Below are 25502 nucleotides of genomic sequence, written 5' to 3' on the forward strand. Positions count from 1 at the left end.
CTGTGCAAATAACCAGTTACCTACATGATCATGGAAATACAGCCTTGTAACATGCTGTCAAAATCGAAAAACATGATCATGGAAAGCACTGCGTGAAAGTGTAAAACAAGTGCAGAAAACAACAATAACAAAATGCGGGAAATCGCGGATTTTGCACAAAATCGCGGGTTTGGGCTAGAAACGCGAAATTTGTTGCATCCGTGGAATCGCGATTTCCTGGAGGGACAGCACACACACACACACACACACACACACACACACACACACACACACACACACACACACACACACACACACACACACACACACACACACACACACACACACACACACACACACACACACACACACACACACACACACACACACACACACACACACACACACACACACACACACACACACACACACACACACACACACACACACACACACACACACACACACACACACACACACACACACACACACACACACACACACACACACACACACACACACACACACACACACACACACACACACACACACACACACACACACACACACACACACACACACACACACACACACACACACACACACACACACACACACACACACACACACACACACACACACACACACACACACACACACACACACACACACACACACACACACACACACACACACACACACACACACACACACACACACACACACACACACACACACACACACACACACACACACACACACACACACACACACACACACACACACACACACACACACACACACACACACACACACACACACACACACACACACACACACACACACACACACACACACACACACACACACACACACACACACACACACACACACACACACACACACACACACACACACACGTGCAGTATACCATAGGAGAAAGTTCAGAAGAGTGCCACAATCGAATAGTATCAGCACCACTGCGAGTAAACCAGCTACATCTCTAAAACGTGCAAGGTACAAAAATGAGAAAATAGCCAGCATTTTTAAAATCAAGCTCAATAGGTTTAGCCCCTTCGAACTTTGACCGGCATGACGAGGAGGACCAGTCACAGGTTTTGTTCATTTTTGCTGCAGTCTAAAACGAAGAAGAAGAAAGAAGACTGATCAGCTGTCCATTGGGAAGGGCAGCTGCAAATAATTCTGCACTACATACATGCATGCAGACTAGAAACTAGACTGAGGAAAAAGACACTACACTGATATTTGCTCATTCGTTCGACCTTTGTGTGAGTGTAGAACGGAGAAAAAAAGAACACAGGGCATTTCGTCGTCATAGAGCGCGGAGCAAATCAGGATAGCTGGCAGGCATTGGGAGTCCTATGTTCAACGTGTGCAGATTGTTGTTGGAATTCGACGGTAGCCAGACTCGCGACATTGAACGTGTAGCAAAACAAAACCCAGTGGCAGCGGGCAGCTACGTGGAATTGGATGTGTTGTAGATGCATGCGCACACAATGTCCTGCAGAAGATACACACAAAGCCGAAAGACAACATTAGCTGGTCACACAAACGTCGTTTCTGCAACATGAAAATAAAGCCGAACCAATACAGCCAAGCGATTCCACACAGGAGTTTTACATCTACAACCAAAAAAATACACAGGTTCGCGTACAGGGCGGGTCCCTGGGACGGCACCACCCCTCGATCAGGCACCAGATGCGGCTCCTAAAAGGTGGGGGAGGATAGATCAGATCCTCCAACCAGAGGCCAAAGGCCGAAATCCCATTTGCCACATCCAAATGTACAACCAACAGGGTTGAAATACTGCTGTACATATGACATATGTACACACCTGCTGCTTATTGCGTGGCGATGAGGGCAGAGTACCAGTGAGTTGAAGACGTAAACGATTCGAGCCTCTCTGCGGCCACAGCTGGTAGATAGATATTGGTTTGTTGCTCTGGAACATGGCATTGTGACGACGCATGTCCACATGCATGTGCACACGCGCGCGCGCACACGCACACACGCATACACACACACACACACACACACGGAGAGCAAGTGTAGGCAACATGTGCAAGCAATTCCTGGAAGAGATTACGGTACATTGAAACAGTTGGCAGTGTGAGCAGGATCAGAGAGCAACTGCCAGCACATTCTGAGTGACCTGCAAGTCTTGAATGAGCCCAAGCAATGACTCTTGCTGATAGGCACTAATACTACTGTATATTCATGAACGCTTAAGATCCGTACATGGCCACTGTTGCCTGGGTACGAGGCGGCCTTCAGCGGTTGTGTCGATTCCTGAGAATTTCAAATTTCTTCTCACCGGTCGATCGAGACAGGCTTGAACATGTCGGATTTCCATGTGTCTGAGCTACTTCTGTGCCTCGAAAGTGCTTCTAATACAGCACATCTGAGGAACAAGGCAACGATGCACTCACACAAGAAGAAAAACCAGTGACTCCAGTCGATTCTTCTTCAAACGACACGAAGGTTTTGTTGAGAATATTTCTCGTCTTCTGTTGCACGAACGCTTTGTACCTCATTGGAATGCTCTGTCTACGTTCTTTTGCCATTTTTCAGCGTCCTGTTTTCATTTTCCTGTCAAAGCTAGACCCCTTAGATGGTAAATTCTCAGTTTGGTTTCTTTTCAATCCGATGGCGAATTCCGGAAACTGATGGACGTACTTTGGGTAGTGGTTCTGTGGAAAAAATGGCAGGCCATGCACAGTCACTATCCCTGCTATGCCGTATAGGTGGTGTGAAGCTGTCTAAGGCGAAACAAAGTACGAGCTACGCAGTGGATAGCCATGCTAGTGGCATTCAGAAAGCCTTTGGTGTGCATGTGGGAAATGACCAGCTGGATGTGCACCCCAAACCGGAATGTGTAGCCTGTGCTACAAAACAGTATGCAGGTGCTTGAACCATGTGAACAGCTCCGAGTATGAGCGTTGTGGCGGAGACTGTGGTAGCCCTGTTCAATGGCATCCGCATGATTACGTTGATGAAGATATTAAGACATGCCAGGCATGTGCCACTGTTAGTGAAAGTAAGAAACCTGGCCGGCCAAAAAGGAAAGACGTGGTGCGCAAACAACCACAGAGCCGTTCAGGATCGGCCTCTGCAGCTCCGAGTATGAGCGTTGTGGCGGAGACTGTGGTAGCCCTGTTCAATGGCATCCGCATGATTACGTTGATGAAGATATTAAGACATGCCAGGCATGTGCCACTGTTAGTGAAAGTAAGAAACCTGGCCGGCCAAAAAGGAAAGACGTGGTGCGCAAACAACCACAGAGCCGTTCAGGATCGGCCTCTGCAGCTCTGAGTATGAGCGTGTGGCGGAGACTGTGGTAGCCCTGTTCAATGGCATCCGCATGATTACGTTGATGAAGATATTAAGACATGCGAGGCATGTGCCACTGTTAGTGAAAGTAAGAAACCTGGCCGGCCAAAAAGGAAAGACATGGTGCGCAAACAACCACAGAGCCGTTCAGAATCGGCCTCTGCAACTCCGCGGCCAGGGCAATGTGCACATGACAGTATTGGCACCCATAGCACCACAGCAAGCCAGAAAGACCCTGATCATACATCAGTGATCTAGCCAAAGCCGGCTCAGCCGAGACGGCTGGGAGGGCGACCTGCCAGCTGAGACAGCTCCAAGGCCGGCTGCAGTCACTCCCATGTAGACTGTAGTGCCCCATATCCTAGGCGTAGGTATGTACAGTACAGTACGTACAGTACGTAGCACTGGCTACTCAGGCTCAGTGCTAGCTCTTCACTCAAGCTCAAATGCACTTGAGTATGCACTTGAGTACGTCAGTAAAATGTAACAGGTTGGGTCATGGTTCCCTGCTTCTGGTGGTGTACATGGCTGTGGCTAGGCTGGGTCTTGTCAGATGACCAATGTACACTGCATGCAGGCATGACGTTGGTGAACACATGATCCATGCTCATGTAGCTGTTTGCTTCCTTTTTCATATTTTATTAATTTACCTATAATCACATTCACAACTGCCTGATGAATGCCCATAATTGGAGGAAGCGAAAGGAGATGCAAGCTGCAATGAAAGATTTGTAGTGGTGTGTGTGTCTGTGTGGATCCGTGACTGATGGCGGGGGTCTGGGGGCGCAGCCCCCAGAACGATGCATTTTAACTAGAACGTTGGCCGGCTGGCATAAAATCCTGGCTAGACCTCTGATACATGCACACACACACACAGTCACAAGCTGCTCAAATGGAAAATGCCGGTCAAGATATAACAAAGGAGCAGCTGATTGCTGTCGCTACGCCGAATTACAGCACTGGGCAAGAAGTAAGTCCAAGCCGATTCATACAGCAATTATCTGCAATAACTTGCAGCATATGCAAACATATCATCAACAAAGCAGTGGAAGCCAAGTGTTGCCAGCACTCTTTCTGCACAGATTGCATTTGGCATTGGCTTGGGATTAAAGCGAGTTGTCCTGTGTGCAGATTTGCAATGTCTGCTTCGCAGCTTGTGTTGCCGTCTGTTTGCTGTCAGAGTGTATTGGCGGAAATACATTGTGACAATTATGCAGACGCATTAAATGGCTGTTCAGAAGTCATGCCCCTGTCTCAGCTTCGACCGCATGTCCAAACATGTAACAATACACAAAAGCACACAGTGACAAAGGCCACACAGGTTGGAGACATACTGAATGCATCACCTACAAAGTTGAGAGGAAGTATATCAGATGTGCTGACAGGGCACCTTGTCAAAACAAAAGCTGATAATGGAATGCTGGAATTGCGTGGGAAGGGTCCGTCACAAACTTGGAAACGAACTACAGTAGCCACAGTTCCTTCACAGGATGCTTCGGCCAGAACAGTACGTCGTCGCCGCCGTAGTCAGGCTGAGCTGAAACACACACGAACACTAATGTGTGGGAGCAGTGAAGGCTTTGTGATTGCTCAGCAAGCTGCTAGCATTAGTCATATGGAGAAGGAGGAGCGTGATGCACCCCTTAATGCTGCCGGCATTATAGCTAAGACACCAGGCACTGGCAGCACACTCGCCTTGAAGGCTGACTTACACATGCCCTGGAACCAGCTGCGAAAGCTGAGAGTGTGGATGAAGGACTATGGTGTCCGCTTAGAGTCGGAGCGTGCAATGCGTTAGCAGCTACATGGTCAGCTGCGGTTTGACATAGTGGCCGAGAATGTTCCTTTTGTGAACAAGACTGGTACTGTGGTAGCAAGGCCAGTCGTGATGCTTCCAGATCTTGTTGGCACAGTCCACTCGTACCTAGACGAACTGCAGGCAACACAGCAACTGCACTGGCACGAGGGTACTATTCCAGCAGACGAAGTCTGGGTCAAGGTTGGAGGAGACCACGGTGGTGACTCATTCAAGATGTCCTTCCAAATTGTTAACGTCAAGAAGGCAAATGCCATCAGGAATATTGTGCCATTCCTAGTCTTCGCTGCAAAGGACAGTCCAGCAAATCTAACCACAGCACTGCATCCATTCGTCGAGCAAGTGAAGCTATTGCAGACAACATTGTGGCAGGGCAAGACTGTCAGAGTGTTGCTGTATGGTGACTACGAATTTCAGACCGTGCAATACGGATTATCAGAGTCCAGTGCTGTACATCCCTGGCTGCATTGCACCATCACAAAGGCAGATATGCAGCTCGCCACTGGCACCTCTGTAGGTCGCCACTCGCTCGCCTCACTCAGTGAGAAGTATAGTAGCTTCTCAGCAGCAGATGGTCACCTCGTTGATGCCAAGAAATACGACAATAGTATTCGGCCAGTAATCCTCCCCATTGAGATCTCCAACGCCGTTATTCCCGTGCTTCATTTGGACTTGGGCATATTCCAGTGGGGTTTCGAAGCCATGGTCAAGGACTACCAGGCTTTAGATGTGTCAATTGCTGCAGCGTCTAGTCCCACCGTTAATACTGATAGCAACGAGTTCTGTGCAGTCGTTGCTGCTCACCAGCGATATCGTGGCAAGGAAGTTGAGCTGCGTACTGCGCAGAATGCAGCCACTGGTCTCAAGAACCAGCTGGACTGGCTTGCCCTGCATGGCCACACGCTATCGCAAGCACCGCTACAAGCGGCCGCAGGTGCGATCCAGGTGCAGTGCGCACAGCAGGCACAAGCTACAGCAATGCTGGAGGCCGACATCCGGAAGTTGAAAGAGGAGATAGATAAAGGCGGAAAGAAGATGTCTGGCCCATGCGAGTCCTCCTTGGAGATCAATCTTCAACGGCACCACATCTGCCGACAACGCTACCACAGTCGAGCCTTCATAGGCAACCATGTGCATCATGCCCTCCAGCCAGCTGTGCTACACGACCTCACATCGGCACCTTCCTCAGTCATCGGTGAGCCAGGTAGAAATTCTACACAGGAGCTCATCACGGCAGCTCAAGTGCTCCAAGAGCGGTACATGGCCCTGTTCCAGCAATTTGCTGCTTGCAGGCGGAGATATTCGCCGTGCGTGCGGATGTCGCCTGATGACGTGACCGAGTTCCAGTCGAATGTGTCAACGTTCATGGCAACAGCAAGACGTGAGGTGGTGGCCAGGCGGCTCGGCAGCATCACGCCCAAACTGCATCTCCTGGAGGCACATTTGCCAGGCGCTGTGAAAGAGTTCGGCGTTGGTATGGGACTCCTCGCGGAGCAGGGTGGCGAGAGCATCCACCACGAGTTCAGTTCACTCCAGCATCGCCACGAGGGTATCGTGAATGAATTGCAGCGTCTTCGCACGACAGTGAGGCAACACTTGTCGTCTACACTCCCGCGCCAGGTTCCTCTCTTCCCCGAGAGTCGAAAGAGAAAGCACTACGATTCTAGCAGCTCCGCATGCAATGAAGATCGAGAGGAGTGACGGAGCCTCCTTCTTCCGATCGCATCCAGCAGCTACAAACATTATTTTGGTCTTCCTCCGAGTTCGTACTACAGTCTAGTCTGATAAGTGTAGCATGATGAACCCGGCCTTGATCTTTGTACTTTTGTTTTGGTAGGTCACAGTTTTTTTGTCTTATTTTCTACATCTCACTGTGTCAGTGTCGTGACGCTGTCGGAAACTACCATGGTGATGGCCATGTTTCATGCACGTGACGAAATTTACGCCATCTTGCACATGAAATCAGCAGTGACAAAGGGTACTTACGATTGCCATTGGGGTCACATGTTGATTGTTCAAGTACACATCGCTAGTGCAGCTTGAACTGGAGCTCAACCAGCTCAGCTCAAAGCGAGCACTGCTTGCATGAAGGCGGACTAGGAATAGCCGTACATTCACAGCTGAGGAATCAACAGAAGAGAGAGAGAGAGAGAGAACAAATAAGAGGGGGGGGGGGGGCTGTATCTTCCTCTACAAAAGAGTGCACTAAGTTATTTCGCGATCTCAAGCCTTCATCCGCATCGCAAAAGTCCACCAGCCTCAACACGCCGAGAAGGATGAGAGTGAATATCGCCAAAGGAGCAAACACGGGCAGAGCTCGAATGGGGTCAGCATGAACAGCTGCGTATCACTGCAATACAAGACACAGCATCCATCAGCACTGTGCAGCGGCGGCTTACATTGGTTCTCCTGCGGCTGGAAAGTGAATGGCAGGTGAACTTCGGACGCTTCACCTGGGGAGATGCAGTGGAGCGGCTTGATTGGCAGTCTCATAGTACCCAGTCCGTTGTGACTGAGAACATTTGCAATGAACGTACGCACCTGCGTCGTAACACTATGCAACAGCAACAAGAAATAGAAAGAAAACGTGGAAAGGAAGAAGACTATTTTAAAGCACCGGGGTCCAAATGGATTCAAGACTCATCTCAGGAAACCAGTGTAAATCAAGCACAAACTCAGCCAGGTCGGCCTCCCACAGAAATTCAGTAGATTCATGGCCGGAAGGAAAGTGATTGACATTGGATAGCTCCAATCCTACTGAAACCAGACTAAGAGAATTCGCAATTGTTGCAGTCTCATAAAGTCAGACATCTTTAGGACAAACAACCAGTGGAGTGTGTCTGCAACCGCAGTTCTTTTCCGTACTATACACACAGTGAATATGCAGCATGCAGGTTCCACTGTAGCTGTTGGCTCATTGTGCAAGACAATCACTGTACATACAGACCCTTACTGGGCCTTAGTTTCCAAAGCTCAGCATTCAATGGGTGAGTGCGAAGTGTGAGCACCGCCTGTGCGCATCTGCCACGCAACACCACTACAGCACACAGCTACAGCACACTGCTACGGCACACAGCTACAGCACACACCACCGACTCACGAGGTGTAGTACGACCGGATGGTGTTGCAGACGCCCTCATGCCGATGCTTGGTCGCATATTCCGCTGCTGTCAAGCTAACTTGGGACGTCACGATGGTGTTGACACCAGCTCTTACCAGTAGCTCAACCACTTCCACTGAGCCCCTCCGAGCTGCCTGCAGGGTGACCAGGAAAGCGTCCAGCCATTCAAGCGGTAAATTCAGTAGTTCTCAACTACTTCCTTCCTCGGAATTCCCTCAAATATGAAATTAATTTCAAAATGGTAAGCATGTCTCTTACCAGTGCATATGAGATGTCGTTTCATAGCTAGGACAAATCTTTCCCTCAATTATAGGTTCATGGAGGACCTCTAATGGTGTGCTGGTGCCCGACAGGATACCCACCGGGCTAATTTGGATGGCGCTAACAAGCCATTCGGCCCAAACTGCCACGCATCAACTATTTTAGAATGAGGCTATTATTTCCCATTCGTAGGCCACCCGTTCTTATTTCTATGTTTCTCGTCACCTGAAAATCTAAAAACGTATGCGAGAGGTGGAAAAAATAAAAAATGACCGAAAAATAAAAAAAAGTTTATTAGACCATTGTTCACACTAAAATATACGAATGCACCATGCAAAATAGCATCCACAGTAAGCAACTAGTATGTGTTAGGAGCTTCTGTTACAATCTGTGCATGTGCAGCTAGATTGTGCACAAACAATGCCGACCTCGCATCATGTGTCACGCATGCCAGGCCACATTATGTACATATGCTTGAGTGTGCTGGTCCCCACATGCACAGTCAGTGCAGCACAGTTTTTTTTTCTTTTTTTCCTCCAGACTCCTGAATCGTATGCGCGCAGGTGACGAGAAACATAGAAATAAAAACGTGTGATCTAAGCTGATCAAGCAGTATTTTTTATTATACAATATTCAAGAATGCAAAATGTACATCCTACCATCAAATATTCAATACAAACATTCTCATGAATTGTCTTGATATGCCGGTAGTCTTCATCAGAAACCGGATTACTGTAAACCGCCCAATGTTTGCGTCACTAAATTTTTGCGATCTCTCAGAACCAGCGAGTTTGCGATGGCAAATGTTCGCGGAGCACTGTGACCACACATATACACCCACTGTCGAAGTTTTATTTCACGATGGTTAATATTTGCGTAATACTCTTCTCGCAAAATTAGCAAACATTAATACGTCGCAAACATTAGGCAGTTTACAGTAGTCGATTGAAAGCCAGCACATAGACGGTCAGAAGCACATAGACGGTCAGAAGCACATAGACGATCAGAAGCACACCTACCTTCATGAGAGCGGTCTCTCCGTTGTTCTGTTGGACGTTCAGGTATGCGCCAGCCTTGATCAGCATGTCGCAAATCGACGCAAAGCCCTGCATGGCAGCCATAGCATACATAGTATTACACACATACCCATTCTCAGCAGAATCACGGTGAGTCGTGCCACCAGTGAAGTTTGTCTAACCCCTGCCTAGACAGCAACGCTGCTGCTGCTGCTGCTGCTGGACGCTATGCTACCAAGGTAGTAGTACTACTCATCACTCACGTGTGCGCCTTGTTGACCTTGACCGAGGGCTTGGTGTGCACCTCGTCACGGCAATGGTGGCAGAATGTCGCTGGCCACGTGCACAGTTCAGAGTCAATTCTATAAGTCTACAAATTTACACTCAGTCACTGGTACCTGCTGTCTAAAGCACAGCATAACCTGCATCGGGAACATGGCCTTGCCAACTTCAGGGGAAGTATGGGGGGAGATGATAAGAAATGCATGTACAGTGGGTAGATGTGGTGAATGTACAGTGTACCTGGTCGGCAGCAATCATCAGCGCCGTGAGTCCGTTGCGTTGTGCCACATTGACCTGAGCACCACTGGCCAGTAGCATGCGCACGCTGGGGTCCTGGCGTGCGCTGGCCGCGATCATCAGCAGCGTGACGCCCTGCATGCCTTCCGTCAGCTCCATGTCAAAGCCGCTGCGCAGCGCTTGCTCAATCACCGCCGTATTGCTCGTCTTCACAGCCTCCTTCATCATGTCTGATCAGCACAAAGGTTGTGCAGACGGTGCAAACAAAACGTATTGATATTGAGTCTATTGACTATTGATACATCCCTAGACTTCACATACCTTCACGGGAGCGTTGTGCGACGCCAGTAGATGTCCATAACTCACGGGCTCTGCGACTATTTTATTACTAGTGTGCCTGGATCACCAAATGCCTATACGATACCCGTACCCAGTAACGCACTGAGCTGTGAATACGTTCATAGCTAGCGCCGGTTGGTTCAGCAAACCACCTACGAAGCATACACTGCTGGCAGTCACTATATCATACAACCTTCAGTATGCGTTCTCTCACCAGCCGCCTGCTAAACCAGACAACTTGCTTCTCTAATACTTACTGTAGGGGATCACCTTCTCCACAGTAGCTGATCCGACTGCAGGTACTACCTGCAATGCGAAGACCAGAGCAAGCAGGAAACACGCACCCGTTCAACCATGGTGTTAGTGTGCGCACATTGTTATTCTTATTCTTATTCTTCGTCATCATGTCATAAGATGCCTGCGTCTGTGTGCTGACGTTCGACCGGACAAGTGGTTCAGGAAAACCAAGACATAATCCCTACAACCAAGCACCTTGCTCACCACTGCTCCACAAAACAATCACATGAACGTTTGCCCTCCGAGTATGAAGCATGTACATGTATATGTAATCTCTCAGGCTAGATCTGGATGCAGGTGCCAAATATTCACTATATCGGTCCAACACTGACTACATTCACTAACGTGTGCCTCGAACATGTCCTCTTCGTCAGATGATGCATCATCGAAATCAAACTCTGTTTCCACAGCCTGGGTACTGCTAGTTGCCGGTTTCTGAAGCCCTGTGGGAACCGGATCACGACCACCACCACCAGCAGCAGCAGCAGCAGCAGCAGAAGCAGCTGGCATAGAGCTGGCAACCTTTGAACTAACACCCCCTGTAGCTGCAGGAGCAGTGGAAACGGCAAGCGCAGGTGCAGGAGCAAGCAGAGATGCCACAGCTTCGCTGGGTTGACGTTGCTGTGCGCTGGCCAGCAGTGGCGGCATATCAGCAATACCAGCATCAGCGTCTTTGGAATCCATGTTCACACCAAACGGTAGATCCAGAGAATTCTGACCGCCAGCAAACACACACAGGAACAACACAACAACAAGAACTGAGATCCTATGTCACAATGTACTCACATCATGTATTACTGTGCAATCATCAGCTATTGTACGATGGTGCTCAGTGAATCCTTGCAGATAAGCACACACATGAACAAAGTGCTCAGGGACAGTACTACATGCATATCTTACTTACGAACTCATGAGCCCCTGAACTCATGAACCCCTGGACTCATGAACCCCTGAACTCATGAACCCCTGAAATCATGAACCCCTGAACTTATGAACCCCTGAACTTATGAACCCATGAACTCGTGGACCTACGATAGTTGACCCCGTGCATGCCTCTTGTGCCGTGTTTTAGTGTGACAGTTCACACAGTGTGTGCATGGTCAACGCATGTCCAGTCTGTACATACTTCAGTGAGTAGAGTAGTGTGATTCCCAATAACTGATCACATAGCACAGCACGTCTTACTGAGAATGCCACTGCCACTGAGTAGTCGCAACTATCTAGACCAATTCTCAGAGTCATAGCCAAACGGTGACAGAGCGTGGAGCTATACCCTCTTTCTAAATCGGAAGTAGGATTGTTCCGTGCATGGTCGACTTACCCGCAATTCAAATGCTCTCTTTTCATAGTGCATGCACATGGTCCCTGAACAGCACACCTATTTTCTTGTCCAGTGGAATTGTGAGTAAATAACAGCGATACACCTACACTATCACAACATACTCCATCTATAGTGCAATGCATACTGGCACAACCATGTACATGCTCAAGTAGCTGCCCCCATCCCCCTCCCCCCCCCCCCCCCCCCACACACACCCTCCTTTCCGGCTGGTTACAAGCCTGATTCTAGCACTTACATCAGAAGAGTCGGACAAGTTCAAAGTGAGCTTGTCTTCATCACGGTCTGAGTCCATATCTCCGTAGTCCTGTTGATGCTCAGAGATGGCATTTGCAGTCTGAGCTGTTTGCTCAGCTGGTGATGCTGCTACTGCTGCTTTGTGCTCATACCGACTCACACTGCGGTGCTGATCAGGTCTTCCAGGCGCTGATGTTACGGATGCTGATGCTGCCGTTGACTGTGCGCCTGACGTGGACCGATTGGCAGCTACTGGGGCTGCATCTTGGCCAACTTGTGAAGATGACAATGCATAATGCGACGGAGCAGGCAAGCGGTCATCGGCAGTAGCAGCAGCAGCTGGTACAATGCCCACGCTGTCGTCGGGTGCACCACCCAACAAGTGCCCTGCAGGCGGGCCGTGCTCAGATTGCATCTGCACCCAAGCTTTCGTGTTGGCAATCTTAACAGCTGAGCTCATGCCAGTCCGCTGGATCTTGGGTGCCTGCTCCAGTGGCGGCGGTGTCAGACTGGTTACGTTGGACATCTTGCTACTGCTTGCCTCTCCCTTGCTGCTCACTCCAGCCAGCTGCGTCTTCTGCGCTTGCAGCTTGGCCTGGCTGCTGCTAATCAGACGCGGGGGCTTCCACAGAGGCCCATCGTCAGCCTGCATGAGTGCACTCGTGCTGATACCTGGCGTTCCTGTCCGACTAGAGTATGCTGTTCCTGTGCCTGATGCTGTTGTCGCCGCTGTTGTTGTTGTTGTTGAGGATGCACCAGCAGCACCAGATGCTGGTGCCGGACTTGTGCAAGTGGGTGTTTGCAATGCCAGTGCATCTGTGGCGGCAGCATGTGTCTGCAATGCACTACTCCTTGCTGCCGGTGCAGGCTTAGTTGGCGACGGTACGGAGGAAAGTGGATGTGCTGGACTGCTCTTTGCTGCCCAGGGCTTAGTGATTGGTACAGCGGGTTTTGGACGTAGTGCACTGGTCATTGCCGCCTCCAGCTTAGCCGACTGCAGTGCAGATGAAGTTGGGCGTGATGTACTGATCTGTGTTGCCTCCGGGTAAGCTGAGAGCGGTGCAGATGGTGTTGGGTGTGCTGTGCTGGTCATGGCTGATGCAGGTTTAGCAGATAGCGGCTGTGCACTCAACTGTGGGCGAGATGCACTGGCTGAAGCGACACCTGGTGATAGCTTTTGGCTAGCAGCCTTGGTAGTAGCTGCTGTGACTGCTGATGCAAAACTAGAGGCTGTGGCAACCTTAGCAGCACCAGCAACAACGTTAGGTTGGCGTACATGTGCCTTCGTACTGGAGACAGCAGTGGAGACAGCAGTGGAGACAGCAGTGGGTTCAACTGTTGTGGACACAGGTACAGGCCGCACTTTATCACTAGGTTTCTTGGCCCACGGCTCTGCTATGCTGGAGGACAACGAAGATGATAGAGCCTGAAAGGCGGAGCGGGATACTGCGGTGCCTCCCACTGGATTAGCGGGAAGGGGTGCACAAGGAGATGCTTCGCCAGACTCATTGTCAGAGAATATCCTCCCGCTTAATGATCTGGTAGGACTGCTTAATGACCCCGCAGAACTCGATTTCTTTCCCTCTTTGGCACTTGGACCATCTGCCTCAGTATCAAACAAGCTCCTGTCGCCGAATTCACGCTGATTCTTTCCAGAGAGGAAGGCATTCTCGTCTTCAGAATGATCATCATTTGGCCCTTCAAGACGTGCCTTCTTGGATGCAGGACCTGGCTTGTTTTCAGCATGCTCGCTACCATCACTGGAGTCCTCGGGAGGGATGTACTGCCGCTTGCGTTTGACTGGCAAAGGTACGTCCATAGCCCCCAGGCTGACTTTACCGGGGCCACCAGCTGACTTTCCGGTCTGCTGCTTCTCCTTGGGCTTGGCCTTTCGGACATACTTTCTCTTCGGTGCGGACTCTGTTGGTGTGCTGTCTACTGCGATGGCAGTCGGCTTTAGTCGTTGACCAGTCTTTTTCTTCAACACACAAAAGAAAGGAGCAGAAAAATGGAAACGTGATGAAAGATCCGAGTTACAGCATGGCAGCCTGCATATAAACATTTTAAAATATTTTTCAGTCATTCATGTGTTCTTGCTTTCACTCATGTGGTCAGATTTTCGAAAAAATACTTTCTTCCTCCTAAAATCTGTATGTCACGTGATCTTTCACTAAAGGAATCAGCACAGGAATTCGGGCCAACGGAATGACATCTTGCACAATAATGAACAACGATGACAAGGGCTTCCAGCCGACGGGATACTTAGAGAGTGGGAGAGGGGGGGGGGGGGGGGGGCTGTAACACATCTAAGCTTCAGCAGAGAAAGAAACCTTCCGCATTGTCGCCAAAGATTCTTCCAAAGTGATGCATTTTGACATGATTTTGTCAATCTCTAAATTCGAGTTGCAAGTACATTGCAACAAATCCATGTTATACTAAGACTGACGAGTTGCAAGTACATTGCAACAAATCCATGTTATACTAAGAGCTTTCAGCAGAATTAGGATTCAGTATTTCAGTGGAGTTGATATCCACCCACACTCAAGCTTGCCAAATTTAAGACAGTGTGTTTGTCATCATTCAATAGAAGCAGAACTCCCGTCGAGGGTCAGAAAATGAACCGCTTCAAGCACGAACGACTGTTTCCGAAGCTACACAGAGTTGTCTGATGATTGGTTTTTAGTAACTTTTTACCATGAAACTCTGAGTAACAACGAAAACAGCCCTATTTTACTTCCTTTCGTATACCTCTTGTGTTTCCGAAGCTAGATAGTTGTCATCGTCATCGCCAACAAGTTACGAGCTGCATATTCTGCCACATGATACCAGCCTCTGACTCGGTAGAGGCAACGGAGATTGGTACAGCTACCAGTCAAAGTTTAGTTGAGAACGTACACATGTAGGAGTTGCATTTTAATAGAAAGTATATTTTTCGCAGTAAAAGAGTATTTATTTGTAGAGCTTGTGTTGATACAGATTCCTAGGTTCAAACCCCAAGATGGGCAGTTAGTTACATTTTTTCTCTCCTTGCGTATTTTGTATCTGCATGTTATTACCCTTTTCGCGAGTCGCTCGTGAGTAATGTATGAGTCGTGTATGGCTGAACCCGTATTTCCACACTTTACCTGTATGACTGTCTGTTGTGAACTGTGGTTGGCCGCTAGTGTTATTGTTCAAAAAAATTAGCATAATTTACCAATCACAGTTCACAGCTCTGGAATATTCTAGAATTTCGTCGGCAACCGGTTTATATAGATTGCTCATTGGTTGATGACCTAAAGAACATGGCTGCCGTTCGCCGTGTGTTCTTTTCTTGTGCTTTTTCACTTCTTATCTTTACTTGCCGAGTGTGCAACTAATAATTCTGTCCTAACGTCGCGCGAGTATTCGTGAAACCACAAAGTGAGTGCTTTGTTTGAGTGTGTGAAATTGTCTCCGAGGGCCAGCTATTACATTGGTGGCAGCGGTGGGATTCAAACCCACGCCTCCGGAGAGACTGGAGGGCCAGCTATTACACACAGCACTCCTACTCAGCCTGGTAGAGTAACGACGAACGCACCCTATGAATAGCAGGCAAAATGCAGCTTATGCACAGCTAGGACAACGTGAAAGGTCAGTAGGGTCAAGAGCTGTATGACGCACACTCCCATCAACATACCTTTGCCGGTGGAGGCAATGAAGACTTGGTGGTAACATCCTAGCAACAGACACATCATCAATACAATCAGCAAGTCATACACGTATCGCGAGTGCAAGGAAGGTCATGATGAACAAGGCCTAGATGTGCGATGACCACATGTATTGCCCACTCTACTGGTGTGTAGCTAACGGGTAGTTTACCACTGCTCCAAGGTGAAGTGGGTACAGATTGACTAACAGCTATACATGTACGATACAATGTACAGTGCTGCTCACTGAAATCCAGTCGAGTCACTCAAGTACGCGCCGGGTGTTGCGCAGCCCTGGTCCTACAAACACTGGGCTGTGAAATGGTGCAAGGCACACACTGTGAAATGGTGCAGGGCACACACTGTGAAATGGTGCAGGGCACACACTGTGAAATGGTGCAGGGCACACACTGTGAAACGGTGCAGGGCACACACTGTGAAACGGTGCAGGGCACACACTGTGAAATGGTGCAGGGCACAACGTTGACTCACATGACTGGATTTCATTGAGCAGCACTGTATGTGTCGGATGAACAACGGTCAGGATTCTCAGGATTCGTTCATTCACACGTTAGCACAAGCAGTCTCAGTCTTGACAGCATGTAGTTTAACACAGTACGCCTGACCCTCTCTTATCCATGAGCAACACGCAAGTTGCGAGCGAAAGGTGCACGTAGATCGGACAAGCCCAAAACTTAGAACAATGTACATAATGGCGTGCACTGGGACCTTGTGATACCGGCACGGCATGCTAAAGCTCACAGAACAAACCGAGCATGTCTGTCAATGGTGTACATGCATAGTGCACTGGTACCAAGTACCACTGCATTGCACATGGACTCAGACGGTAGACGGGGGAGGTGACCAGGTTGAGGCAGGGCTGGGTGAAGGAAGAGAGGGGGGGGGGGGGCTGAGAGTACACTAGACAGCCAGAGAGTCACTGCAGCACCATCACAGTACAAAACTCTACAGTAGGCCAGTATGCCGTACCTTCGTGCCTGCCGCAGCTCTGACTGCCTGGACTTGAGATGGAAACGCAATGGACAGCAAATCGTACAACTGCGGGTTGCGGGTTATGAAGTCCACTACAATTCCATCGCAAGTCAGCAGATTCTCGCGAGGCTCCCAGGTGTCATCGTCAGCGCCGAATCCGTCCCATCTAACGCGAAACAACAAGGTTCCATTCTTCTGCAGAGTTGGCAGAAAACAAATTTCGATTCCAATCGAAATACACGTACAATCATGTTACACTCGAAGACCGGCAGTTTATCAAACGGATTATTCGTACCTATAGTTACTGCATAGTCACTGTCCCCGCTAATTTATTCTGCATCTCGTACAACATGCACAGCATAAGCAGCTAGTGTCGCGAGCTCTTCATGACAGGCCGCAGGCAACACCAAACCCAGGCCGGTAAGGCTAGTATTGGTACGACCCATACGGACACGCAATGTCGCCCACTGCATGCAACAGTTACCACGATGCAAAATTATTCTGTGCATGCCACAATACATGTATCATGGCGACTCCGCAAACTCCGCAAATCCTTATAAAAACACTTCAGGAAAATCAATGAAACGAAACGAACCTTTTTCTTCACGTCCACGATCTTGTCTACTTCATAGATACCGCCCTGGCCGAAATTGAACGACGAAGTGTCCTCACCCCCATCCGCCGTGGCCATTTCCAACAACACAGTGAGTGGCAACACGGAGTTTTATGTCCGCGTGGGCTCAGATCAGAAGCCAACAAAGAATCTCTGTAGACTGTAGTACAGAATAGACAGCTAGCGGTACTAGCACATGACCTCTTTGCCACCACACACACACACAGGCAACAGTCAAAGTTCTCCTAAGACGCCATAGTGGCACTTCTGCCTGCAGCTGCACAATGAAGCCACAAGTACTTCAGACAAAGGACTGAGGCGCGCTGGGAAAAATATTAAATTTTTAGTTTGGTTGAAACAAAACTTCAACAAAATGCAAAAAATACTCTTTTGTCTATGAAACAATCATAGTGTCTTGTATATGCAGGGAATGCACACTTACACTGCATACATGTGTGTTCTGACTCTGACTCGTCTGAGCTGAGCTGGTCCAGACCGGCCAGGGAGTCCGGAGCCCTACACAACACAAATGTATTGCTACTGATACTTGATAGCATTATTTTTATGGCTCCCGATCTCTGCTCCACTCCAGTGCACTAGCGAGTCGACTACAGTCAACTTCGCTTATAACGACATTCGGCGGGGCATCAGCAAAGTGTCGTTATTCACAAAGTGTCGTTATACCCGAAGTCTCATTATGTATTTGTAGTTGGATGGAACTTTGCTCTGGGCATGGAAATTCTGTCGTTATTCGCGAATTGTCGTTATATCCGCAGTCGTTATTAGCGAAGTTGACTGTATGCGCAAAAGTCAAGTCTGTGTACCAGTAGTGGCAGTACAGTGCCGCATGCAGTGGTGTACGTAGCTAGATCTACGTGTACACAGCAGGGAGTCGTAAAATACCGGTATTGTACGACTCCCTGGTACAATGACTTTATGTACACAGTATAGAGCGCATATCGCTGATGACGTACGTATATTCGGTGTGCGTTTTACAAAAAATAAAAGAATGGAAAAGGCGGGAAGCGGAACGACACGCGAACAGGGATCGTCGTCATCGTCGTCTTGGACCCAGATGTTGTACACTGTATCACGGTTTTGAGTTGCAGATTCAGATTCAGCAGTTCAGATTGTGTTGGGAATTAAATATTTGCCTCTTCGTCCGTGTCTGCTTGCTTCTTACTGTTACAAAAATACGAGTAGTGGCTCCAACTAGGAATTATACCATGGCTTCGAAAAGAAAGTCGAAGCAGTTTGTGGAAGATTCTGACTCCGAAGAGTTCTTGGATGATGAGCCAAAGAAAAAGGTAGCAGCAAAGAAGAAGACCAAGAGCGAAAACGATTTCTTCGAACTATCAGGGAAGCGACGACTGAGTATTAGTGAATTCAGAGGCAAGCTCCTGGTGGACATCAGGGAGTTCTATGAGGCAGATGGTGAGATGAAACCTGGAAGGAAAGGCATCTCGCTGTCCCTGGACCAGTGGGAAAAACTGAAAACATTGATTCCACAGGTTGATGAGCAACTGGCAGCGAAGAAATAAGTGCAGAATTTCAACTTGTCCCAAAATTTCAGGCACGGCTTGACTCTAAATGACTCGCGCAGGTACAAATTCATTTCACTTCGCTCAGACTTGCATTCAAAAAATATCTTTTTTTATACCACCCTCCTTTTTACTCTTTTTTACCATTATTAACCATTGGCACTATACTATAGTTGAGACAGCTATGTAGAAAGACAATTGGTATGAGTAGTTGAGTCCATGTAATAGCAAGCACTAAAGGTTCTGGCACGTTTCGGTGTAAACTGTCATTGTTTCTTACCACTAACGATTGTAAGGAAATGCCTCTTTTGACTGAGCATGTGTCTGATCATAAACTGATAAAGTGTGCAGACGTTGACAGTCACTAATATTTTATTGTCTGCTTCGTGTGTATTTTAGTATTGAACGTTACAGTAGTTAATTTACTGTGTGTTCGAGTGCTGGCTTGTGCTTCTGATAAGTGTTGCCGAAAGTTTAATGGCTCCAGGGGCGCACTAATGTGCTTTTGCATAATCGACGTGTGTGTTTTATGAAGGTCAGGTGTGGATGCGCACTAGTATGTTTGCATTGCGTGTATGGTTTAAAAAGAAGGGGGGGGGGGTCTTCATCTCCGACTTGGCTCAAGTGTGGGAACTAAGGCGTATCGGTGCATGTGTATGTTGTGTTGCGCCGGCATGGATACACCCTGCTTACATGTAGTCTGTATGCAGCGGCACTGCCAGATTTGTTTGACCAGGATCACAGTGGGTCTCGAGCAGAAGGACATGGAGGCCCACTTTCCCAAGTACCCCGGGCTTGAAAAACGGGAACCTAAGTCCTTCCAGCCTGGTGATGAAAATGCAAGCACATAATAATTATTATAGTTGTATATTAAACTCCCCTTCAAAGGGATGCGGGCATGTAACACGCGCATTATTTTCTATAAACGTGGTTTGGAGCACAGCCTGAGTCGTGAAAGAAAATGTGAACTTTTTCACCTGACCTCGAGAGAACAACTCTTGCCAGTGCAATTCTCCTGCAGTGCAGTCATGACAACATCAACAACAAAATTCAAGCCAGAGAATGATAAAAGTAATCACTCAACTGTCCAACGGAAAAAGCAGGTCACTGGGAACAATAATTGATGTTCTAGTGTATCTGAAAAGTTAAAACATGTAGATGCGTGAATCGGCAGAAGAGTTCCATACGGACCGTTCTGCAATGTAGTGTACTCTCAAACTGAGATTAGAATGCGCATGCACAAACTCCTCAAACCGCTCCAAAGTAAAATTAATCTTGTAAGTTTTAAAAATGCAGCATGCACAGCACCTAGTACCTACACGAACAATCCTAGAATATCCTGGTTTGTCGGCTCGAAATTATAAAATCTTAAAGAATTCCGAACTGTGCCTAAAATCAACACCGTTGTTTTCCTGAATATTGGAGATATCAAGTAGCATAAATTTATAGATGACCTTCCATAACAAGTATACAGTATTTTGTCTGCTCCAGCTCAACAGTGAATGTTAATTTCTTCCATATTGTACACAAATATAACCTGGTCTGAATGTGTATAGCGAAACATCAATTGGAATTATACGTCACAATCCAAACGTTAAAGTACCCAAAAATTTCAAGGCTCGCGTTAGAGTAAGTCAGACTGAGTTTTCCGCGTCCGTAGGTTAGCGTACCAGGAGCATCTCGTAATCGTCACCAAAGAGCTTGCGCTTGCCTGGAATCAGCTTAGTGGATGCAGGTGTGTAGCGCACAATCCACGCACACCTGCGTCGGCTGGACGTGTTCGGTGGTGAGTTGTGCGGCAGCCAGGCGTCGTGAAATGACGCCTCGCCCCGTTTCAGTACCAACGTCACCGCCTGGTCCTCGTACGGTGCAATGGCATCCTGGCGAATGTTCAGATCAAAGTGAGCACCTCCCTCCTTCGACGTTTGTTCCACGGGAAGGTTTTCAGAGCGGGCCGTGGGCGCGACCGTGAAGTTAATGGTCTGCATGGCACCATTACCAGCATCGGCATCGTCCACCGCCAGCCACAGTGAAGTGACCCGCAACGGGTTAAGCGGCCAGTAGTTAGAATCTTGATGCCACGGCACTGCATATCCGGTACGGGCCGGCTTGCTCAGTATACGAGTGGTAAATATGCGCACTCCATCACTGTCCAGCAGCTGTGATGCCAAGTCCAGCACACGCGGGTGCGATGCAAGCTCCAACAGCCACGTGTCGTTGAAATGCAGGTTTAGAAGGTCTTCCGAACGCACCTTGCCGTCTTTCGTCGCAACGCTTATTCGCTCGTCCAGACCGGCTCTGATTGCAGCCATTTCCTCATCGCTGAACAGGCGACCGGTACCAATGATACCAGCCTTGCAATACTCTTCCACTTGCTCAGCTCTGAACTTGACTAGCACTTCAGGCTGGCTATGCCGAGCTTGCCAAATGATTACAGCAGCTAGAGCTGCGCACGTGACTGTTCCAGCGTGTCTCAGCAAGGAACCCATTCCGTCGTCAATGTAGCCTGTTCTTAAATGACGCGGCACACTTTATAACTGCTACGCGGCTATCTACAGCATGCCACTGTGCCGCACTCAAACAGTACACCCACTAGAGATTATAGACTATACTAGTGAATATAAAAATAATTACAATCTTAGCTCACTAGCCGGAAGTGTGTCACGTTATGCATGCACTGCCGCCTACAGGATGTGACCTGACCATCAGCTAGCCTCAGAAACTAACTTCCTGACTTGGGAGACGAGCAATGATGGCCGGGAAAGTGATTTCCCTGAGCATCCGAGATCGTCGAGTCTGTGACATCGAAATAATTGTCAATCTCTTTTCTGACATCTCCGAGAATTATATTTTAGCCCGGGTGCATCACCATTTTTCACGAATGTCAGGACTCAAATCTACGTTGCCATAGTAGCAAACAGCGCCATCAATCAGCGCTATGCAGCACCAACATGTCAACACTGTAGTAGAGGTAGAATCTGTATATGAGTCTGTGTATTTTAGCAGACTACTATACTGTAGATCTACCATGTGTACAGACTAATAACTAGACTAGAGCTACAAAAGTAGAGTAGTATAGTGCCATTACTATGGCATTAGTGGTCAGTCAGAGATAGTCACAATCTGGAAACTAATGCCGTAATCAGGTAATGGGCCTTGTCATTTATATAATATGCAGAAGATGATCAGAATGATAGTTGTGGTTCTCCGGAATGATAGCCCACATGTAAATCCTTTACTGGAGACCAATACTGCAACACTCAAGGATTCAAGGTCATCACTCAGTTAGTAATAACGTTAGCAACGGGTACATCACACCAGCAGTGCGTCTCCTCGTCTCAAACAAGGCCGTTCTGTACTTGCGCGTTAGCAATCGACAGAGTCAGAGGACAATTTTTCAGGAGTAGCGTGCCTTTTCGGATTCAAAGTGAACTAACAACCGTGACGAAGTCAGACTTGGGCTAGGCTAGAGTTGGACTCGCGGCAAGCAATGGTTGACTGCTCGCCGTCCCTGCTCTCCACTGCTCTGCGAGATGAAATCTCGGTGCTCACGAGGAGAACTGTGACGACAACACCAGCAGCGACGACAGCAGCCACGACAGCAGCCACAGCGTTTACGTTCATAGAGTGAGTAGACTTACGCCTTAGAAAGTTAGTTAGTTACCATGGTTACAAGTACATGTGCGAGGCTAGATTCGGCGAGCGAGGGGGTTGCGGTGTGCGTGTGTGTGTGTGGGGGGGGGGGGGGGGGGGCTCATGGGAGAACACATCTTCAGTTGTCGTGGAGAGGAGACGTCAACCTTGTGATGGATTTTGATATTGCCAACTGGCACCAGTTTATCATTACATGTAGAGGAGACGGTTTCAAATTGGAAATAGGTTGCCAACCGAAACGGACTCAATATTCACTTTCTCTCTTGGTATTTTGATTAGAAAACATATGTCAGAGTCAGACTACAATGTGTTATCCTCCGAGCCAAAATTTCATAGCTCTGCGATGACCAGAAGCGATATACCAAGCAGATGAGTTTTTGACGTGTTGCTTCGCACTGCGACTTGAGTTTTACGTCTTTCGAAAAATCAACTTCTTGTCGCAGGTAAACAGCCGCTCGCCTCTCGCCAATAAAGCACCTTATAGTTATACCAATGAAAACTAATGGAAGCACACACAAGGGTTATTGTTACTCTGTACTGGCCGTCGTCACAGTGGAGCGATAGCAATTAGACATCCTTAGCAAAAGTACGATAACGCTAATTTTTACGGTACTCACTCCCAGCCGTGACAAAAGACGTTATCGGATAACGGAAAAACGTTACAGAGCTCAAAATAACGGGCCGACGTTCGTTATGGAAATTCTGCAAAAAATGCAAAAACTCGCATTGTTTTGTAACTGGCGGGAGATAAAAAGCACGTCGTGCAGATCGAGATGAGATCGAGAGTCGAGATTGCTTCCTCTTGTGACATTTAGCTTTTTTGGCGAGTTTTGCCTTTCAGTTGACAATTTCTGCGTTTTCTGCTTCGTGCCTTTCTCCCTCTATCCCATCTGGAAAACAAAGGACCAGTTCCACGGCACTCCTGAGGAAGAAATTCATCGGCCTCTCCCAGACGTGCTCGAGCTGGTGAACCCTTACAGTCTTCGGTGCTGCGTTTAGGAAAGGGTTTCCAAGGACCTGGGAACAGCGAAAACTCATTTTCCCCGTGCTTTTGCTATTCCAGAGTAAAAGACCTCGCCAAGGTATTCTTTCGGAACGACAGCAAACTAATCCCTGGTTCAAAATTTTGAATTTCCCGCACCTGTCTTCACGAAAATTCATATCGCCATGGTTGTCACGACTACTTCGTCTCAACTATAATGTACTTTGTGCTAAGGGAAAAGTCAGCTTGAACGATCTGAAGTACGGAAAGGTTTGCGTTTACGTTAGCGTTTTTTTAGCTAAGGATATCTATTACCTAATTTCAGAACTCAGAATGAATTTGACGTGCACTCTAAAACCTTTCCGGTTTGGAGCCACCTCTGATTTGAAGCGAAAAATTGGGCAACTTGGAGGCAACGGGCCAACACAAGGGAGTGACTCAGTTCGATTGACTCTGGCTTCAGAGCAAACTTCAACATGCCAGTTTCCTTCCACAAACATATTTCGAGTGAACAATCCACACTGATGATCGGTTTGGGTCCATACAAATTTGGCTGTCAAACCGTTCCGTATCGAACCGTCCCCTCTACATATAATGTAATCTTGACACAAGGCAGAACAACAGAGACCAAAAAGCTTTCTCGCCTCTGTTGTTCCGCCTTGTGCCGGAAGTACGCTCTGCCCTTGTTAGGGTATTGAGCACTATTTGCAGCAAGGACTTCAGACACTTTGTCTACAATGTAATATTGTATGTCAGAATGCTATGGTGAATGATGACTGCATACATTCGATACTCATTCACATCTACATGTACATGTACATGTAAGTCTAAGGCCAAACACCTCGCTGCACACATTTGAGCACCTACTATATAGTCACAGATGCAGCTTGAGCTGGTTGAGTGATACATGTACACACTGACAGACTTGGTCACTGTCGTCGGATAATCCCAGTCTGAGTTTGTGGGTCAGTCAAGCAGCCCTTTATACTTGTGCCAGCAAATTCACCATGGCCTCATAAGTACTGAGTACTGTAAAACGGGTAACTATTGCGACGTAAACATGTTTGCGAATTTTGCGAGAGGCCCCGAATCGCAAACTTTGAACAACGCAAACTCGCGCCATTTAAAGTTCAGTGCAAGGACTGACTTGACTGTGTAGAACGACTGTAGAACGACTCGCAAACATTAAACAGCGCAAACCAGTCTCAATTTGTAAAACGCAAACATTTATTGTCGCAAACATTACCCGTTTTACAGTACCTGATGACATTGCTAGTAGGGGAGAAAGTGTAACACGGAGACTGAGCGATGACAACATGCATGTACATTGTACATTGTACATGTATCTCATGGCCTTCCACGTCGGTGTCTACATTGTAGTATCAGGGCATTGCCAAGAATGTAGATTGTACGTATCCACCGGCAACATTCAGATTTGGAGATGTGGCCTTATTCTTCATTTAGAATTTTAGTACCATGCATCACAGTGACATGCAAATTGCACATGTAGACTCATTGGAAGCTTGCTACTGGGCTTGCAATGGGCCAGCCCTCGCTTCTTCTTCTGAGCATCTTGTGCCAGTTAGGTTTGCGAAGCGAATTGAATGTACCCGACTCACACCATGTACAGGTAACTCCATAGCCCTGAGCTGAGGAGGGTCACAGTTCATAGCCCTGAGCTGAGGAGGGTCACAGTTCATAGCCCTGAGCTGAGGAGGGTCACAGTTCATAGCCCTGAGCTGAGGAGGGTCACAGTTCATAGCCCTGAGCTGAGGA

The 25502-nt window shown here is 48.1% G+C and overlaps 3 protein-coding genes across 3 annotated transcripts; 1 reads left to right on the forward strand and 2 right to left on the reverse strand.

The window, feature by feature from the left end:
• Positions 1-917: 917 nt before the first annotated feature.
• LOC135805464 (mucin-19-like) lies at positions 918-18078 on the reverse strand. Its single transcript, XM_065319499.1, has 13 exons — positions 17532-18078; positions 16934-17131; positions 15934-15972; positions 12277-14253; positions 11045-11413; positions 10660-10708; positions 10067-10293; positions 9548-9634; positions 8247-8401; positions 7546-7700; positions 7133-7266; positions 1835-1942; positions 918-1501 (listed from the first exon to the last, which is right to left on the reverse strand). The coding sequence occupies exons 1-13, from the start codon at positions 17625-17627 to the stop codon at positions 1457-1459; spliced, it is 3639 nt and encodes a 1212-aa protein (XP_065175571.1). The 5' UTR covers positions 17628-18078; the 3' UTR covers positions 918-1456.
• Positions 18079-18775: 697 nt separating this feature from the next.
• LOC135807289 (activated RNA polymerase II transcriptional coactivator p15-like) lies at positions 18776-19090 on the forward strand. The gene has a single exon (XM_065321232.1). It carries the CDS (start codon positions 18776-18778, stop codon positions 19088-19090), a length of 315 nt encoding a protein of 104 aa, XP_065177304.1.
• Positions 19091-20139: 1049 nt separating this feature from the next.
• LOC135805465 (uncharacterized) lies at positions 20140-21936 on the reverse strand. The gene has a single exon (XM_065319501.1). It carries the CDS (start codon positions 21577-21579, stop codon positions 20752-20754), a length of 828 nt encoding a protein of 275 aa, XP_065175573.1. The 5' UTR covers positions 21580-21936; the 3' UTR covers positions 20140-20751.
• Positions 21937-25502: the final 3566 nt, after the last annotated feature.

Source organism: Sycon ciliatum, chromosome 1, assembly GCF_964019385.1.
Source record: "Sycon ciliatum chromosome 1, ocSycCili1.1, whole genome shotgun sequence".
Classification (NCBI taxonomy): Eukaryota; Metazoa; Porifera; class Calcarea; order Leucosolenida; family Sycettidae; genus Sycon; species Sycon ciliatum.

What these genes read in the sequence shown, in the direction of transcription:
- LOC135807289 (XM_065321232.1), top strand. Translation starts at nt 18,776, where the DNA reads ATGGCTTCGAAAAGAAAGTCGAAGCAGTTTGTGGAAGATTCTGACTCC.
- LOC135805464 (XM_065319499.1), bottom strand. Translation starts at nt 17,627, where the DNA reads ATGGCCACGGCGGATGGGGGTGAGGACACTTCGTCGTTCAATTTCGGC. An exon ending in CATTGCCTCCACCGGCAAAG is followed by an intron (nt 14,254 to 15,933) that starts GTATGTTGATGG and finishes TGTGTGTTGAAG; the next exon opens with AAAAAGACTGGTCAACGACT. An exon ending in CCAGCCGCAGGAGAACCAAT is followed by an intron (nt 7,267 to 7,545) that starts GTAAGCCGCCGC and finishes TTGATTCCTCAG; the next exon opens with CTGTGAATGTACGGCTATTC.
- LOC135805465 (XM_065319501.1), bottom strand. Translation starts at nt 21,579, where the DNA reads ATGGGTTCCTTGCTGAGACACGCTGGAACAGTCACGTGCGCAGCTCTA.